This window comes from Populus euphratica, unplaced genomic scaffold (genome assembly GCF_000495115.2).
Source record: "Populus euphratica unplaced genomic scaffold, PopEup_1.0 scaffold49.1, whole genome shotgun sequence".
NCBI lineage: Eukaryota > Viridiplantae > Streptophyta > Magnoliopsida > Malpighiales > Salicaceae > Populus > Populus euphratica.
In genome coordinates this window covers 58,730-76,613 of record NW_011499875.1, presented here as the reverse complement: position 1 = coordinate 76,613, position 17,884 = coordinate 58,730, and the positions used below count along the sequence as shown (strand labels likewise).

The 17,884-nt window shown below is 32.0% G+C and overlaps 2 protein-coding genes across 3 annotated transcripts in view; both read left to right on the top strand.

The window, feature by feature from the left end:
- Window positions 1-114: 114 nt before the first annotated feature.
- Window positions 115-7,931, top strand: LOC105128122 (uncharacterized). 2 transcript variants are annotated; one of them, XM_011029643.1, is made up of 16 exons: window positions 115-470; window positions 577-660; window positions 793-866; window positions 991-1,024; window positions 1,238-1,296; window positions 1,454-1,568; window positions 1,685-1,722; window positions 2,076-2,173; window positions 2,386-2,441; window positions 3,513-3,792; window positions 3,927-4,039; window positions 4,300-4,374; window positions 5,433-5,498; window positions 6,279-6,353; window positions 6,901-7,005; window positions 7,504-7,931. In XM_011029643.1, exons 1-15 carry the CDS (start codon window positions 300-302, stop codon window positions 6,961-6,963), a joined length of 1,401 nt encoding a protein of 466 aa, XP_011027945.1. In that variant the 5' UTR covers window positions 115-299; the 3' UTR covers window positions 6,964-7,005; window positions 7,504-7,931. The 2 variants fall into 2 exon arrangements, with proteins under 2 accessions (XP_011027945.1, XP_011027946.1); XM_011029644.1 differs by having other exon boundaries at window positions 116-470; window positions 4,300-4,356.
- A 757-nt stretch (window positions 7,932-8,688) lies between these two features.
- LOC105128123 (uncharacterized transporter C5D6.04-like) overlaps window positions 8,689-17,884 on the top strand; it is an 11,609-nt gene continuing 2,413 nt past the window's right edge. The window contains 4 exon segments of the mRNA XM_011029645.1: window positions 8,689-8,842; window positions 8,978-9,155; window positions 12,231-12,310; window positions 12,415-12,539. Of these exon segments, the coding sequence (XP_011027947.1) occupies window positions 9,021-9,155; window positions 12,231-12,310; window positions 12,415-12,539 (340 nt within the window). The 5' untranslated portion in view covers window positions 8,689-8,842; window positions 8,978-9,020.

Genomic DNA, 17,884 nt, shown 5'->3' with positions numbered 1-17,884 from the left:
CTTAACTGCCACGAAGAGTGTCCGAAATTGAATCCTTTCTGCTGCTGTAGCAGTCAGGTTTGTGCACGTGTTTTTCGAATATTTTTTTCAGCCTTTCCTTGATAAATAAATAAGAATTAAGAAGCCGAGAGGGGGGGAGAGAGAGGGGTCACCCATTTTTTATTTCGAGTCCTCAAGTTTTAAAAACTGCGCGTAAAATTGTGCGGTTGTTGAAACTTAAAAAGGGAGGGAGGAGACGCACCGAGAGACAGAGAGTGAAGTTTCTGTTGAGCAGAGCAGGAACAGTGCAGGAAGTGAAGATGACTAGAAAAGGGAAGGAAGCAGTGATATCAACAAGCCTTAATCACAACAGTGCCGAAGATGAAGAAAAAGAAGGCGGTTTCGATCACTCAAAAATCAATGGACGACCTTTCTCTCCTTTCCCTAGTTTCTCCTCTCGCAATGCTTCCTCTAAATACGACTTTGTCAAGGTCTGCGTTTTGCTCCCTGCAATTTTCTGCAAAACCTAAATAAACGATGAGAACCCTTTATTCAATTCAGTTGATTTTTGTTTGTGGTGGTATATATTTAATACAGGTGAAGGTGTGGTTAGGTGAAAACGCTGATCACTGCTATGTTTTATCAAGATTCCTGCTCAGCAGAATGTTGACTGTCACTAAGGTCTCAAATTACTCTTTTTTTTAGAGATTGTGTTTGATGGCGAAATTTTATGCTGATGGTAACAAGTAGTATTAATTGTTTTTCGTCTCCGAGTTTCATTTTTGGTTATTCTAAGATTTTGGGTGATTTCAGATACCCAATCATGTTGCTATTAAAATTGCTCTTGAACTCAAGAAGCTGCTTATCGATAACAGCCTGCTCGATGTGTAATGCCTATTCGAACTTTCCTTTCGTTTCTCTCTTTTTACCCTATGTATTAGTGTTGGTGATAATTTTTTGGTTTTTCCTGAATTTTCAAGTAATGGTCAGTCTCTTGCACTATTTTTGCAGCTCTCAGTCTGATTTGGAAGCCAATCTTTTCAAGGTACATGGCCTTTCCTTCTTTAATGTTACAATTCTTAGATGCCTATGGATATCAAAGGGCATAATCTCCTATATTAGAGGAGTTTGGGTTTGCCAATTTCTTTCTTGTGACTGTCATGGAAGTACTGCACTAAACACTAGAACACTTTTGAGACTTTCTAAATATTGGATTTAGTTTCATTAGCCTTCCTTATACATAGGAGTCTATTTGCAGCTTATGGAGCGGCGGGGTTATGGAGAAGAGTACATAAATCATTACAAAATGATGACCAGGTAATTTAGAGTTCTATTCTCAGTATTCACTTGACTTTTGGTTGCTCAGAAGCACCTTCTTGACTCATTATCCTTTTCTTCATAAAAAAAATATAAAAGGTTTTTGCAGATTGTATGTTGAAAAACAATTGATTTTTTCCTGGTCATATCCTTTTAGATTTCACTATCAACGAGTGCCCTTGGTAATTCTTGTTTGTGGAACTGCCTGTGTTGGGAAGTCTACCATAGCTACCCAACTTGCACAACGGCTGAATTTGCCTAATGTCTTGCAGGTCCTTCCTTCCACCTAGCTTTGAAGACTTTTGCTTCCCTTATTTTCTTTTCATGTCCCCACTCGTTTGGGTTCAATACTGTGCCTTGCATTTATGTTTTTGTTTTCACATGACAGACAGATATGGTGTATGAATTGCTGCGAACATCAACTGAGTATGTGTATTTCATGCTTTCCATTTTTAATTCCATGGTTTCTATTTCCAATGTTAGAAGCATTTCTGTCTAGAGGAATTAAGAATATCAGAAGCATGCCAAGCTATCTAGCATGCTAAATGTGAAGAAAGGTTTTAACAAGGAAGATTCTTTTTGAAAAATGTATATTGTTGACTGGAAATAAGGACTCTGGAATTTATATATAACCAGTTTTCATTTTTTTTTTTTGACACTATATTATTGTCTCTAGTATATGATATTGCATCATACAATAGTCATGCTAGCTATCACTTAACCCCCTTTATTCTCTGGATCATATTAGATTACTCACTCTTCTCTTTTATCCGAGTTAGTGCACCATTGGCATCTACTCCTGTATGGGCACGGGAATTCAGCTCTTCTGAGGAGTTAATTACTGAATTTTGTAGAGAATGCAGAATTGTTCATAAAGGTAGGCTGTCTGTTTTGCCATCTTTCTTCTTTGATCACCCTTCTTATCTGAAAAATTCCCCTTTTCCTTGCCTACCCATCTGATATTCGTAGTTTTGATTATTTAATGGGATTTCAAAGATGTTCTTTGTTATACTAGAAACCATATTAATTTTGCTAGATGGTCTGCAAGTGCATGGGTTTTTGATTTTTAAATTAATGCTTACTTCATAGGTTTGGCTGGTGATTTGAAGAAAGCAATGAAAGATGGAAAGCCAATTATAATTGAGGTAAGGCTAATTTTCCATTTTTATGCAGGTTGTCAATTAGATTGCACCATCAAAACTTCCAGTCGACACTTATTTCTTTGCTGTTAATATCCGCCCATCTGCTAAGATTCTTACAAAACCATACATCAAATGGTCTTATGATGTGATATCATGGGGGAGTAACAGACAGTGAGCTGGACAATTCTTTTGGAATTTGATGCATGGCATGAACATATTTGATCTACATATTAAAAATCTGGCACTCATTGCTAAATTACGCTCAAATTGTACCCCTTTTTAATTTATGATGTGTGGGAGCCTGTGTTTTGCGCATGCATGTGCATGTGTATCATAAATGTTGTTCACATTACATTGGTGGGCTATTTAGTTTTTCAAGAAATACAGTCCCATTATATATAAAAAATGGAACATTGTCTGCATCTATTCATGGAAGCTTTTATTTTGTTAACGTTTGGGGTGTTTGTTATGGCTGTTATCATCCACAATCCTCTAAATGAAGTTTTGCTACGATAAGATGACCTCAGTAGGAAAAGATTGTGAGTATTTTGTAGAAGTGCGATTCCATCAGAATGATTTTAATCTTTGAATAAAAAACTGTAAATTTGTTTTATCATCCTCCTTGCGGTGCATTCCTTTTGGGGATTTTGAGAGGGGAATTCTTTGTTTGAGGATGATGTCTTATCCTGCTCCTCTCTTATCTGTGATATTTTCTTACTTGTCAAAGAAAAGAAGATGATCGGAAACTAATCAATGTTGAAAAGATGAGTAATTTTGCCTTTAGTTATTCTCTTGGGAAGTCAGAAAAAATTGTAGTTCTGACAGGCTATTGATGATGTTGCCAAAGTCGAGGAAGTGGAAGAGGGGACTGTGTGTTCAGATCTGGTGCAATTAGGTTGTGATTAAATCCAATTATTGAAAAATGACTGTTAAACTGACTTGATAACGCCCAAGCATTTTTAATGTAGAAACATCTTGTGAGATGTTGAGATTCTTGTTATAATATTGATTGGCATGGTAATGTCTCCGAGCACTCCTATCTGATCTGCAGTTGTTTCTGACAAATAATGATAGGGGATACATTTGGATCCAAGCATTTACTTGATGGATGAAGAAAATAAGTTACCAGCTAAAATGCCAGAAAAATCTGAGACAAACACTGTGTCAGTGAGTCTGGATGATGATCCTGCAAGACAGTTGGAAAATAATTCTGTCAGTGAAAATAATACTGAAAATAGCAACTGCTCTACGGGATATTTGACCTCAGAAGAAGGGAAATCTGTTAACCTGGTAAATAAAGTTGTGGATTCACAGGAATCTATAGATAAAGCTGGAAGCATTTCTGACAGTAAAGGTAATTATTTTTCTGGTTTTGATGACGAGTTCAATATTCTATCTAGTCTCTTCAAACTCGTAAATTGTTTGATGACAAGTTTTGAATGCATGCATGAGGGACACGAGTGACAGTTTTCATTCCTGGATTTCTAGGTGAAACTGTTAAGGATCTTGAGGGAGATAGAAAGACTTCTGTTAGCTTAAAATCTGGTCCCGAACCAATAATTATACCAATAGTTCTGAAGATGGCTGAATTTGACCACAAGGTTTGTGCTTCTATTCTTGCTGTGTCAAAAGTTTCTTCATATTCTTGATATAAACAGACAGTACTTGTTCCTATATCTGAATTATATCATTCCACTTTCCTTCTCTCATTGTTTACCAGATAGATGGTACTTATTCGTATATCGGAAATATATTTGTTCTAGTTCCCTTCCCTCATTATCTGTCACTTTCTGAAGGTTTCATATTTTTCTTGCATCCTTATTGTTTGTCCCTTCTATCAATCTTTTCTTCCCATGTGCAGGCATTACTTGAGGAGTGGATCTCAACACGTTCATTTAGTGATAAATGCCCTGCTGAGGTATCAAAGACTGCTGAGTTATTATTGTCATTTGGCAACGTCAAACTTAGGCAATCAACCAAGTTTTAATAAGTTAACAGAGTTAAATATTAGCAAACAATCAATGAAACAATCCATGGTTAAACTTGGATTTCCAAATCAGAGGCTTTACATTGTCAGATACATATCCAGGGATGGATGTGTGGGAATTTAGGGGATGTGGCTGCCTCGTTGATCACCAATACCTTAACAGGCCTGGCTGAAAATGTGGTAAATTAGTTTAGTAGAAGTAACATGGTACTTCAATCAAATGCAAAAACAAAAACAGAATAATAAATCAAGTGATGGTCAGTGACCCTGGTGAAGCACTTCCATTTTTTTAAAATTTTAAAGATAAAAGGCATAAGAAAATTCTGGCATGAAGGTTAGCAGGATGAAAGCAATGAACAGTAATAAGATCAGGCATTGATGGAAAATACAGTAACTCTTGGATGTATTTGGTGAGTGGGAAAGTGGATCAAAAGCAGAAAATTGCAAAAGCAACCAAGTGTTGCCAAGTTCAAATAATTCTAGATTGGATTAAGATGGCAAATAATAACTTCTCGTTTGCTTGCTAATACTTTTGGTTTGCTTAATCAATGGAAATTGGCTGGAAAACTCCTTATACACTTCAACAAGTAAAAGTCTAGCTTAGTATTATTCTGCTAACAAGCTTCTTGTTTCAACTCTTTGCTTGCTAATGAAACAAATCTAGAATATAAATTAAAAAGTTTTTATTTAGTGCAATATAAAGTTTGATGTTATATAGGTATTCCCAGAAATTGCTTTACTGTTATGCTTATGCTCTGGATGAATTCCTGGTAAAAACTTATTGCAGTATCAAAGAGAAATGTTTATTTCACTTTGCTCTGATAAAATGTGAGGCAATATTTTGTAGAAACAAGTTTTCAATTGATTTTCTTTTCTTTTGTATCCTTGTGTTGATTGTTCGTTAATCTCACAAAAGTTCAACTGATTGTCTTGTTTGTTTTCTTCATAATAAATAGTTTGTTGAACTTTATTCAGAATATGTTCATATATGATTTATATGTTTTCAGGACAAAGATAGCTCAATTACCAATTTGAAAATCATTCAGGACTATCTCTGCTCATTCAAGTCACAGGTTTGCTTCTTCATGTGTGTTTGTTAGTTGACAACATGCCATAGAGATTTTTAGTTTTGCCTCTTTGTTAATAATTTGGAAATAATTGATTCTAAATATTAGAAACATTGTGATCAAAAGTTGGATTGAGATATTGACGAGAACAAGTTTTGCTCTGATGTCTTGTCTGTAGAGTTATTGTATTTTATGACATGAACAAGTGGATAATTCAGATGTTAAAGTCAAAGAAATCAGGTACATATTTAGTCAAATTGCAAGATGAAAATTATTGATGAAAAATGGGGGAACCTTTATTCATGGTATTATGTTATTGGGCTGGAGCAATATACTGTTCATGGAATTTTGTCATGCTTGGGAAGTAACTTTTGATTTGGGCTGGAGAGCATTGGAGATGGTTGATTGAAATTGAAGTGAGCAGGCATATGAACAGGGCTGACCGATTTATTTCAGTCACATGATAGTTGATACTTCTTTTCTGTTTGAAAGATGGGTGTAAATCTATGATGTGGTTCGGATAGGCTCTTACAAGCAAGTTTATTTATGCTTCAAGGGAAGAAATGAAGAAGACAATTACATCATCTCAGAAATAATAGGGCGGTGACTGTATTTTATTATTAGTGTTATGGGTTTCTGAAATGTCATTCTACCAGTTACGTGAGATCATACTTCTCAGAGTCTTAACTAGGTCTTTCAAAGTATATGAGCACCATTTTATTTTCACAGTATATGAGCACCATTTTATTTTTTCTCCTAAAATACATTGCATTTTTCATGGAACAGGGTCTGACAGTTGCCAATATACCAGCCACAACATTCCCTCAAACACTGGATTGGCTGCATGGCTATCTTCTTCAGGTAAATTTTACTGATCAATTTTGTGTAATTCTGAAATGTCTGGACCACTGAACATGTTGTTCACCTGGAAAATTGGATGTGTCGGAGATTAACTAACTGTTCTGACATCATATTGCTGGTGTTCTCCCACATCAGCAAAGAATTGGAAAAGCTGTTTCCCTTGTGTGCGAGGCAGTTTATTTACTGCTTCATTATCCTCTGAAGAGTTTTCTTCATCATCTTGCATATTTCATTCTTTCTGTTCTTTTTTCTTCTTAGTTCTCCAATAACACCTCCTGAAGAGGTAGCATTTTGCTAAAGATTATGGGTTAGGTTTGACAAAAATTAGGAAGTATTGGTCTTTGATTGATTTTCTCTTCCATTTCTTTCCAATTTTTTGGACCATAAGAAATAGCATTGAAGCATCAGGTGTCAGTTTTGTTGCCTTGTTTTTGTTTCATTGAACATTAAAAAATGATCCCTCAACATTAGCAGTCTTCTAGTTTCTTCTTGTCCTGCTTATCTTGTTTTTCTAAATCTCTTCTGCCCAATTGCTTTCACTATCCAGAGTATTGAGCAAGGCATTTCATCAGTGTCCAGTGAAAATGGTACACAACCAGCTCAAAATTAGATTAACTGCCGATGTTAGCTTGAGCAGCTCAAAATTAGACAGGTATGAATGGAATCTTTGTGCTTGTTTCGAATGCATGTAGGTGTAAAACTGCAATGCGTTTTCCAATGCATCTAATTGATTTTGAATGAATAGAAGAGTCCTACCAAAAAAAAAAAAACGACTGATCCTTGCCTAAATGCTGATTTAGTTGTCCAAGTTGCAAATGTGTCCCCGTGCAAAAATAAATAAACAAAAATATAAATATAAATAACATAAATAAAACATGTCTGTCTTTGTTTGTACAAATGGGATGCCAGTTTATTATCATCACGTCTTAAATGGTCATTCAGAATTCAGTTGCATGCTTTTGTCAAATAACACATGACCTATCTTTGCTGAATTCACTTTTGGCTTTTGTTGCTCATACGATTGCCTTACAGTTTTGTGCGCATGACTAGCTCTTGCACATTATGTCGTCTGCACGAATGGCTTTTACCTGCGCAGCCTATAGTTTTGTCCTCTTACACGGTATACATAACTGCTATGCACTTGGTGCAGAATTTGGAGGAACAGCTTTTTAGCATTAGTCGCTGAAAGCAATTATACAGATGCAGTAGCTGAAAGCAAATTAAAGAGCTTAGCGCAGAGGCCTTCAACCCTTGTAAGATGTAAACTTATCAGGCTATTGGAAAGCTACTATCAGACAATGAAACTTCTTGTGATGGCAGCACTTGCAAGTTTTCGAAGCTGCCCCATGTGGTGGACCAAACTCTTTTGAGGGCATTCCAGATATTGGCTGCCCCCATATGAAACTGGACACGTAGAATCATCTAGCAAATATTGCCGAATCTAAAGTTATGATTGTTTTGCTTTTGATGTTTCCAGACTTCTTCGTGATCTTTAATTTGTATATCTTGTTTATAAACATATTTTTAACACATTTCATGTCGTATTGCAATAAAAAATGTTTGGATTAAGCACACCGACAAAACCAGCATACAGAGAGACATTAAGATTATTAATAAGCCTCAAATAGTTCATGCCGGCAAGCTAATTTAGCCTAGTAAAGTGGATTAAAAACGATTCATGACAGGCAGCAAGTTTGTCTATCATGTCATGATAGTTATTCAAATAAATACTGAACAAGTTGTATATGACATTATGTCACTGAGCTTTTCTCCTTCGTACCAAATGAATTATGACACGACCTCCGCTCACAAGTCAAGCCTGCAAGGAATAAGGAGGAGGAGCAACAGAAACCCCATTTCGTACCCCCACTGTGCAGTACAGGAACTGATAATCAAATCTCAAAATAAATAACTAAATGACTTGAGCAATGGGGTGACAGAATTTTTTCCCCTCAAACCCAGCCTTCTCCCATCATAAAAATGAAATCATTCTTGCCTTCACGGTGGCATTTCATTTATTCAAGAGAATATTTGTGTTTCCTTTACGTATCGTAGTTGATCACTCACTCTTAAATGCATCTGTCTTATCGTCGATGTGGTATCATGGTGGAGAAACTTGAATATGTCTCCCATTCCACAATATGATATTTGTGGATTTCTTGCACTGATGGGATGCCAATCTTGTATGGTCCTATTATTTTCTATTTGACTTTACTTTTATATTCTCCGTGAGTGCAATTATACCATTCCATATTCGTGGTTGATTGTCTACTCTATTTTAGTGTTATTCTGATGAAGATGACAGCCTCTCCATTTTCATCACTCCATTTTTTTTTTTAGGTATCTTGCTTTTCTTTCCCAAGTTTTCTTTAATCATAAATGCCCTGCTATTCTAAATTAAACTTCTAATCTTCTTGCCTGCTTATGGACGAAGAACAGATTTAATACACTAGTTTGTGGCCTCTAGCTACTCTAAAGCATCCTTTTCAGTTAAGTGTTTTCTGAAAAAAATTACACACAGATCACAATTCCATGCAACCGTTAGTTATATTTTTATGGCTGTAAATTCTTGTGGAATTTCAGAGATTTTAATTATGAGAACCATCATTTTCTTTTTTTTCCAGTCTGGTGTGGGAACGACTCTAAGAGCTACTTTTATAAGCTGCTATGGACATTTGGAAACTGTTCTTTGTTGCACTTATGCCAGTCTTGAAGGTGCTTCTACTCACTGCTGTTGGCGTATTTCTTGCAATTGAGCGCGTGGGTATTTTGGGGGCAGAAGCACGAAATCATTTGAACAATGTAAGTATTTGTTTGGTTCTGTTGCTTCTCTCTCTGTCTGTTTGTATATACACTAGAAAAAACAAGGGAGCTTTTATTCGTCCGAGGGAAGATTTAATTCATAAACTATGATTCTTGTCAGCAAGTTTTCTTAGGGACTCGGAACAGAGAATTTACTCAACAATTTCCGTTGTAACAATTTTCTAAATGCAGAGGTTAAGTCTTGAGAATCATACATGACAATAGCTTCATCCGATACATCATTTAGATTCATGCCATCTAGATACAAGACAGTTTCTTCAGGGCAGGACAAATTTTCATACTGTTCCAAATGAATGGTTGATTATTGACTATGGTTGTGTAATGATTCGTTTTATTTTTACGCGGGGTGTAGGCTGTGTAGCATGGATAAAACCAGGATTTTTAAGCTCTCAGGTTACCGTCCAAAACTACAGAGAAATAGGGAAGACTTCGGTATTTTTCTGTTTTGTAAAGTTTGTAATTCAATAATCCTCTAAAAAAAGAGAGCCTACTATGCCGCTTGAATATATAAAAAAAGAAAGTAAAATCCTAATTAAACCGAAAGATCTAATCTTGTCAAACTTCCGGACTAAATTTAGGTATATTCATGAACTTAGATGAATCTATCTTCTTTTATTTATGGGTAATATAACCTTTTAAAATATTATTAGTAAAATTTTAACTTGATTCAATAGTTGAATCATGAGTCATGATCCATTTTTATCAGTAAGGTTATTTGATTTTTGTGAAGTGCTTACCTTAAGCTCCCTCGTCCATGATTTCATAGTTAGAAATTAAAATCTTACATTCCAAAAGAACAGGTACTTCAGATATAACATTTTTGATTTCCGATCAAATACATGTTGAAAAACATTTGGAAGTTCTTTCGCTACATCATCGACATCTTTCGTAGTTTGTTTTACCTTTGGGTTTCTGATTGTGTCATTACTAAACTCTAGTCCTATATATTTGTTCTTCATGGCTCGTTTTGGACTTCTTGATTTATTGATATATTCCTTATGCAAACATCTTCTATTACTTTTGGTAAGGAAGAATTTTGTAGATATGTTAGTATTTCTACTTCTTTCACTTACTCTTTAACTTTCTAAATCATTTTTCAGTCTCACAATCTTTTTTTTTTTCATGGAGAGTAATGCATTTGGTAGTGTTTGATTGTACTCTTCAAATTTTTCATCAAGGATTGCCTCATTAAAAGGAATTTCATTTTCTTCTAGTATTTCAAGACATTAAGAATCACTACGTGATAATAATTGAAAAACTTTTTTAATTTCTCCTTCATTGTTGGTAGATAAAACATCGAGAAGCAAAACAATGTTTGCATTAACATTATTGTTGTTACAACTAGTACAATGTTGAAACAATCTATTCTGAAGAGTCGATATTTCTTTTATGTTTCTTCTCCTTGTTATTTAAGAAGATTGAAGCATAAGATAAATAATGATAATTTAATTGCTTACCTATCTAGTATAAAATCTCTTCATTATTATATTGTATAAACTCTAAAATTAGTGATTGTCTCAAAGTTTGTCATGAAAGAATTAAGAGCTTACCGGTACAAGTTCTGTATTCTAGAACTTCAAACCACTGTATTTTAGCATCTTAAAACAATATATATATGACAAGTTTTATTTTTTAATAACAAGAAATTTTTTTGAAATAAAAGTAAGTTTTTAACTCTAACAACTAGTTAGTGAAACTTGAAAAATTTCATCAAAGAAAGGAATTTTATTGAAATTAAAAAATGTTTTAAAAAAAAAATTGATTGCAAGTTAAGTTTCAATACTTCACCTTTTATGAACATCATTGTTTATATAAATATGATGTCTATATAATTTTTTATAAATGGATTTAGGGTGTGGTTCACTCCGAGTTGAGTCTCTAAGCACACCCCTCTTCTCTTTTTTATCTCTATTTGTGCCTCCTATTCATCAAACTAAATATTCCAAGATTGTCATTTTTTGCTCTAAATGACATAGTTTATATGATTGGGTTCCTTGTGTTGCCTCTTGAGCCCATACAGTGTCCCATAGGGCTTACAATCCGATTTTACGAGATGAGTTGCAACTGTAGCCGTCCATCAAACATGCCGATCCACTCTAATACCAAGTGACAAGCGTATAATGTTAATAAAAACCAAGGTTTTCAAGTTTTAAGTTTATAGACTGAAACTGTAAAGAAAACTCTAATATTTTCTGAAAAAATTTGTAGTTTCATGATTTTCCGAAAAAACGAAGTGTGCAGTGATATTTAAATATAAAAAAATATCATAATTAGTAAAATTCCAATTAAATTGAGTCTTGATCTAAAGAAAAAGAGTGCAAATATCATAGTAATCGACTCAGTCCAAGTTCCGGGTTTTGGTTTTTGATCGGGTCACCAGATTGTTCGGGTTAATTTTTTAAATCAAAATGATGTTGTTTTAGTAAAAAAAACAAATATCGACGAGTTACAATTAGATTTTTAACCGGATCTTATCGAGTCAACCGAATCAACCAGGCCACATCGGATTTTTCTTTTCTCTATTTTTTCTTTAACTAGGCTCAATTCTAGTCCCGAGTTTGCAAGATTTCAGGTTGAGCAGAGTTTCAAAACTATACCAAATGCCAAATATAGAAAGAAAAATAAAAAAAATCCAGGGCAATAACTTTTAAGGAGCTGAATGCAAACATGTTTCTGAACTGGGATGAAGTTGTCTTCTTAAACTTAGTGGTAACAAGGTTTTTAGAATTTTTGCTACAATTTCAACTCCATCAACTGTTAAATCAAAACTTGTAACCTAATTTTGTTAGAAAGATTATTAGATGAGTCCAGACTTTTTGTTAAACTTCTAGCTAGGACTTTTATTACACGCACCGTATCAGTTTTAGATTTGTGTAACAACATTATGCATTTCAAGACTGAAAACTATTTTTTTCTTTGCTTGATACAAGGTGGGGGTGGGGTGAATACAGTTTTTTTTCAGTTTTTCCTTGCTGTATTGCTCTGATTGATGCACTGAACATTCTGAATTCCGTATGACTATAATGTGTTTTTTTAAACTCAATTGTTGTGCAGCTTGTGTTTTATGTCCTGAGTCCAGCACTTGTTGGAAGCAGCTTGGCAAAATTCGTAACATTAAGAAGCTTGCTTGAGCTGTGAGTTTCTCTGGCCAATTTTTTTTGGGGCTAGTTGCTTTCAGTGAGGCATTCTGTTTTTTTCATGCTGGTTTCTTAAATCCAAATTTGGTTGAATTATGCAGGTGGTTCATGCCACTAAATGTTCTCATGACCTTTATCATTGGCTCAGTGCTTGGATGGTTGCTTGTAAAAATTACCAATGCTCCTAAACGTATGCGGGGCATGATCTTGGGATCCTGTGCTGCAGGTAGGCTTTATAATATTTGGCTGGTTAATTGAAGGTATGTCTGCAGATCTTGAGTGTCCTTTCCATTTTATATTTTCACAAAATATTGGTCTTCAAGAAAAAAGAAAGGTCTGAAAAAGCTAGTTCACTGGCATTGGGTATCAGTAGTCAAGTCAGAATCTTCAGGTCTGATGATATGCCATTTTGCTGATGTGAATTCAAGATTCTGTTTCAGATATTCTTCAATTTCATGGAGATTATCTACTTTGCTACTTAACAGATGATCCTTCCAGCACAAACAAATAAAATTTTGCATTTTTTCCCCTCGCTACTCAGCCCTCTCCTCCTGTCTTTCCTAGCTTAGAAAAGAGGCCGATGTGCCCTTCACTGGTATTGAATCAAGCAGAACTGCATTTCTACCATTTACGCTCCCATCTCACACTTTTATGCTTCTTTCTTTTGCTGTGATGAAACTATTTTTTTTAAATAAAAAAAACCTATCTTGAGAGATATTAGAACACCAACTGAGGACGAGGAGGTAACCTAGAAGACAGTAAATCATTCCAGTTCGTGCCAAGATTTTCAGCTGTAGTAATATAATGCTCAGTTCCTTAAAATCCTGTTTTTGGCATCGGTAGCGGTGTATGTGTCCCAATCATTCAGTATCACTGACCAATACCACATGCTTGCATCACGTTTCATCTCTTATTAGCTATTAGACTTGTATTTCGCCCTAACAAAAATAAAATAAAATAAAAAAATAATGATATTTTCATCTTAAATACATTAAAAATTATTTATACAAACAAAACAAATTAAAAGTTCAATTTCTAATTAGTTAAAGTTAACTAATTAAATTCATAATTCTAATTATGGTGGACTAAATCAAACACAATAATTTCTTTTTACTTAACTAAATGATAAAAAAATATACACGTAAAATTTAAAACCAACTAAATATCAGGACGTGTGTTTGAAATTATAATAAACCTATAAATATTAAATTAATACAAATTATGATACCCAATTATCAAATAGCTTAATATCAAATAATAAAATAAAATATAAAAATGTTAAATATAAAGAAGAAAAAAAAAGGACCCAAATTAACACTAAACAAACCTAACACATTTATGATTTATGTCATACACCTTACTAGAATTAATAAGTTTTTATTTATAATTTTTTTATTTAATTATATCCCAACTAGGTGTGTGAAGTTTTTTTCCCATGCAAAACAATAATATATATTGAAAAAAAAGAGTGGCTCATGATACTAAAATATAAAAGGCAAGCCTAATCTTTCAATAGTTTCATAAAAGAAGGAGATTTTTTTAGAAGTTAAATTAAAAAAAAACATTTAAATACCAAATAAAAGATGCAATAATATGTATTTTTTTTTAAGTCTAAGGGGTTGAAAATATCACCATTATAAGATTTGAGCCAACCAAACAAACTCATCCATAACCTAGGGTATAGACTAAGTCAGGTTTAAAAAAAAAAGAAGAAATTAACTCATTGTGATCTGCTTAAAATCTTGGGTTGACTTATGACCTTATTATTTTAAGTAAAACTCGATTAAAATTCAATATAAAACTTGTTAATATTTTTTTAAAAGAAATTTAAAAACAATATCATTTTAATCTCTTTTTCAATGTCATTTTAATCTCTCTCTCTCTCTCTCTCTTAAAAAAGGATTTGTTTTTTGGCGATATCAAATTTGACTCTCCTAACCCTTTCCCTGTCTCAAGCCAAGCTTCCATAGCAATCAAATACATTAAATAAAAAAAAAATAAATAAATAAAAAGGCTAGATATAGGGGCCTATCCACTAGTTTGGCCTGCAAATCAGACCCATGTAAAAAGGTTTGTTCCATGTGTTAGGACTCCTTTTTTGTTTTTAGAATTATTAGAGGGTGGACAATGCATCCTTCACCCTCATTTTTTCTATAAAATCTCGTGAATGCATGTCATTTTCTTTTTTAATTATAGGCAACGTGTTATCTAAAGTCGTGGAAGACACTATCTCTCATCTATAAATGATGTATCATCTTTATTTCCAGAATCTTGTAATAACAGGGTTATAAAAAGTAAGTTAGAGTAACATGTTTTAAATAGAAAACAAAATCCATTTCTTAACCTTAAAATTCTTAGAAAACAACACAGAGACCTAAGTAAATTTGTTTATACTTCAAAACAACTAAAAAATAATTATAAAATAAAAAGTTAACCTAAAACCCATAAATTTTTAAAGGTTAGATTTATATTTTCAAGTTATTTTAAGGTGGAATAACATCCGAGATAAACTCCTCTTGTTGAATTGTACATATGAACATTAATATTGATCTTTCTTGTGGTTGGAATCGTGCCAACCAAAACTTTTTCTATCACCGAATTCCAACCAACATTTATCTCTCATCTCTTTATCTTTAGCAATGAACTGGAAAATAAAAAAAATGTTAAGTTTTATATAGAAGTTGAATTTCAGAAATATTAAGGGATTTGGAAGGAAGGTATCATTGGAAAAGAACAAGGATGAAAGCAAATTTTTATATTCAAACTTTGAAATCGTTACTTATTTTACCTATCTTTTCAATTTGGTTCTATATCTTTTATTTTATCTTTTCTTAACAATTTAACTTAATTTACCTTAAGTTTTGTCTGGGAAGGGCAAAAAAAAGAAAAAGAAAAAGAAAAAGAAATGGTACGGAAAATAAAGAACACTCGGTGCATAATGAGTCCGTAATGCATTGAATGTGTGTCCACAATGTAGCTGCTCTAGGGAAAATGCCATACATGTTTTCTATAATATTTTATAGTGAGCTATCAGCCCACGCTTTCACGGATATGTGATAAAAGATGTAGTTAAATTCTTTTTTATTTTTGTATTTTAAAAAGATTTTTTTAAAAAATTAAAATTTTATTTTATTTTTTAAATTAATATTTTTTTAATTATTTTAATATATTAATGTTAAAAATAATTTTTTTAAAACAAAAAATATTTTTTTTAATATATTTTTAAATATAAAATAATTTTAAAAACAAATGTAATCAGATTCCTAATAATAATAATCATTAACATGAAAATTAAACTTGAATATTTTAAAAAATTAGAATTATTAAAACATTATGATGAGAATATCTTTCTTTTAAATAAAAAAACCAATTTTTTCTATACTTCCAAGATTAAAACTTTACTCGGAATTTTCATTGTCTCGGACATCTCATCGAGTTTAAGAAAATCCATCTTATCAAAATCAAACAAATCATACTAACAACAATACATTGGTCTCACATCAAGGTGTATAGAAGAGCATTGCTATTTAATTGAATCAGACGGTATAATTATTTCAATTGCTTGGTGAATTTTCGACGCCAAACATATTTTTAATTTATATCATGATTGATTTGGGCTTCTACGACTGGATCATATTTTTAATTTATCATGCTATTTTTTTTTTAAATCCATATAATTATGTTGGGAAAGTACTCTTCCACCCATTGTAGAATTTAATTTCAGATGCTCTAAACTGGTACTGCGTCTTCCATAAGTACGGATGCTCGTGGAATAGGCGGGTAATTCTTGCAACCTTAAGAATAAAATCTTCAATTTCTTCACCTCAAACATTTATCATAGATTTATGTCGTGGCTGGATGCAGATTTTAGGGTCTGGCTTATTAATATTTAGGACTTCAAGTAATGACTAATCATATTAAACTCTTCATGCTATAGTTTATACGTTACACGGTTTAATTTTATTTTTTTTCATTTAAATTTGCTTGAGAGGATTTGTGTTTTCTAGTTAATTGCTAAGTCGATGCTGCGGGTTAATTCCTAAAATTTCTTTTTATTTAGTTATTTTATAATTAAAATAGATATTTGTATGACATTTAATAATTTAAATTCCAGAAAAAATACATTTTTTAGACTAAATCTCCTTTTATTTTATTCATTTATCTTTTTTTATTTGAATATTTTTTTATTAGTAGGATGCTTTTTTAAATGAAAAGTGATGTTAATTAAAATAAAGGCTTGTAAAAAATTTAGTCTAAAAAATATATATCTCTTCAATCTAAACCCTATTTCATTATTAATGCTTTTTTTTTTTTTCAACAAAAATATATTTTTTTAATTAGAAGTATTAGATTTTAAATAAAAATTTATCATAATTTTAAAAATAAATTTTAATAAAAAAATGTTTCGATGTTGTGTATGTGATTAAAAGGAAAAAAACTAATTGTTATAAAATCATATAAAAAGCTTTTAAAAAATAAGAAAAAACCATTTCCATTATATATTCACGAGCACATTCTAATTAGAATATTTTAGAGGTATATAATAATTAAAAATTAATTGTTAATATAATTATAAAAATATATAATATTATTTAAAAACTATGGAAAATTGAATAATAATTTAAATATTATTTCAATTATCTAATCCAACAAGACCAATAAAGAGAAGGATATATGCTTCTATCTGCGTTGGAATTCTGCGTTGATTAATAATAAAAGCATGCTACCTTACTAGTTTATTCACATGAATAATATGTTAATTTGAACCATAGTTATTAAACCCGACTTGGAGGTTGACCCGGTCAAGGAGCTGGGTTTCGGGTTTTAGGGGTCAACCCGGGTTAACCCGGGTCGACCCGGAAAAATTAAAAAAAATAAAGTTTTAATATTTCATATAAAAAAATCTATATAAATATAAATTATACATATTGTAAACAATGAAATTTAAAAGAATATTTTTTTAAAAAAATTATCCTACATTGAAAAGATATAATTTTTTTTTTTGGAACATATAGTATTTATATTAATAAGTTTCAAATTCCACATTGAAAAAACATAATTTTTTTCTTGAAAATATATAGTATTTATACTAATAAGTTTCAAATCTCACATTGAAAAAACATGATTTTTTTCATGGAAGCATAGAGTATATATACGAAAGGGTTTCAAATCCCACATTGAAAAAATATTATGTTATCTTTTTAAGTTGAAGTATTTAAACTAAAAGGTTTTTTATCCTATATTAAAAAAACATGAATTTTTTCTTCAGAACATAGAGTATATATACGAAAATGTTTTAAATCTCACATTGAAAAGATATTATATTATCCTTTTAAGTTGAAGTATTTAAATCAAAAGATTTTTTTATCCCACATTGAAAAAACACAAGTCATGGAGTATATATACTAATGGGTTTCAAATCCCATATTGAAAAAACATTATTTTTTTATAGGAGTATATAGTATATATACGAAAAGGTTTCAAATCCCATATTGAAAAGATACAATGCTATCTTTTTAAGTTGAAATATTTAAACCAAAAGTTTTTTTATCCCACATTGAAAAAACATGA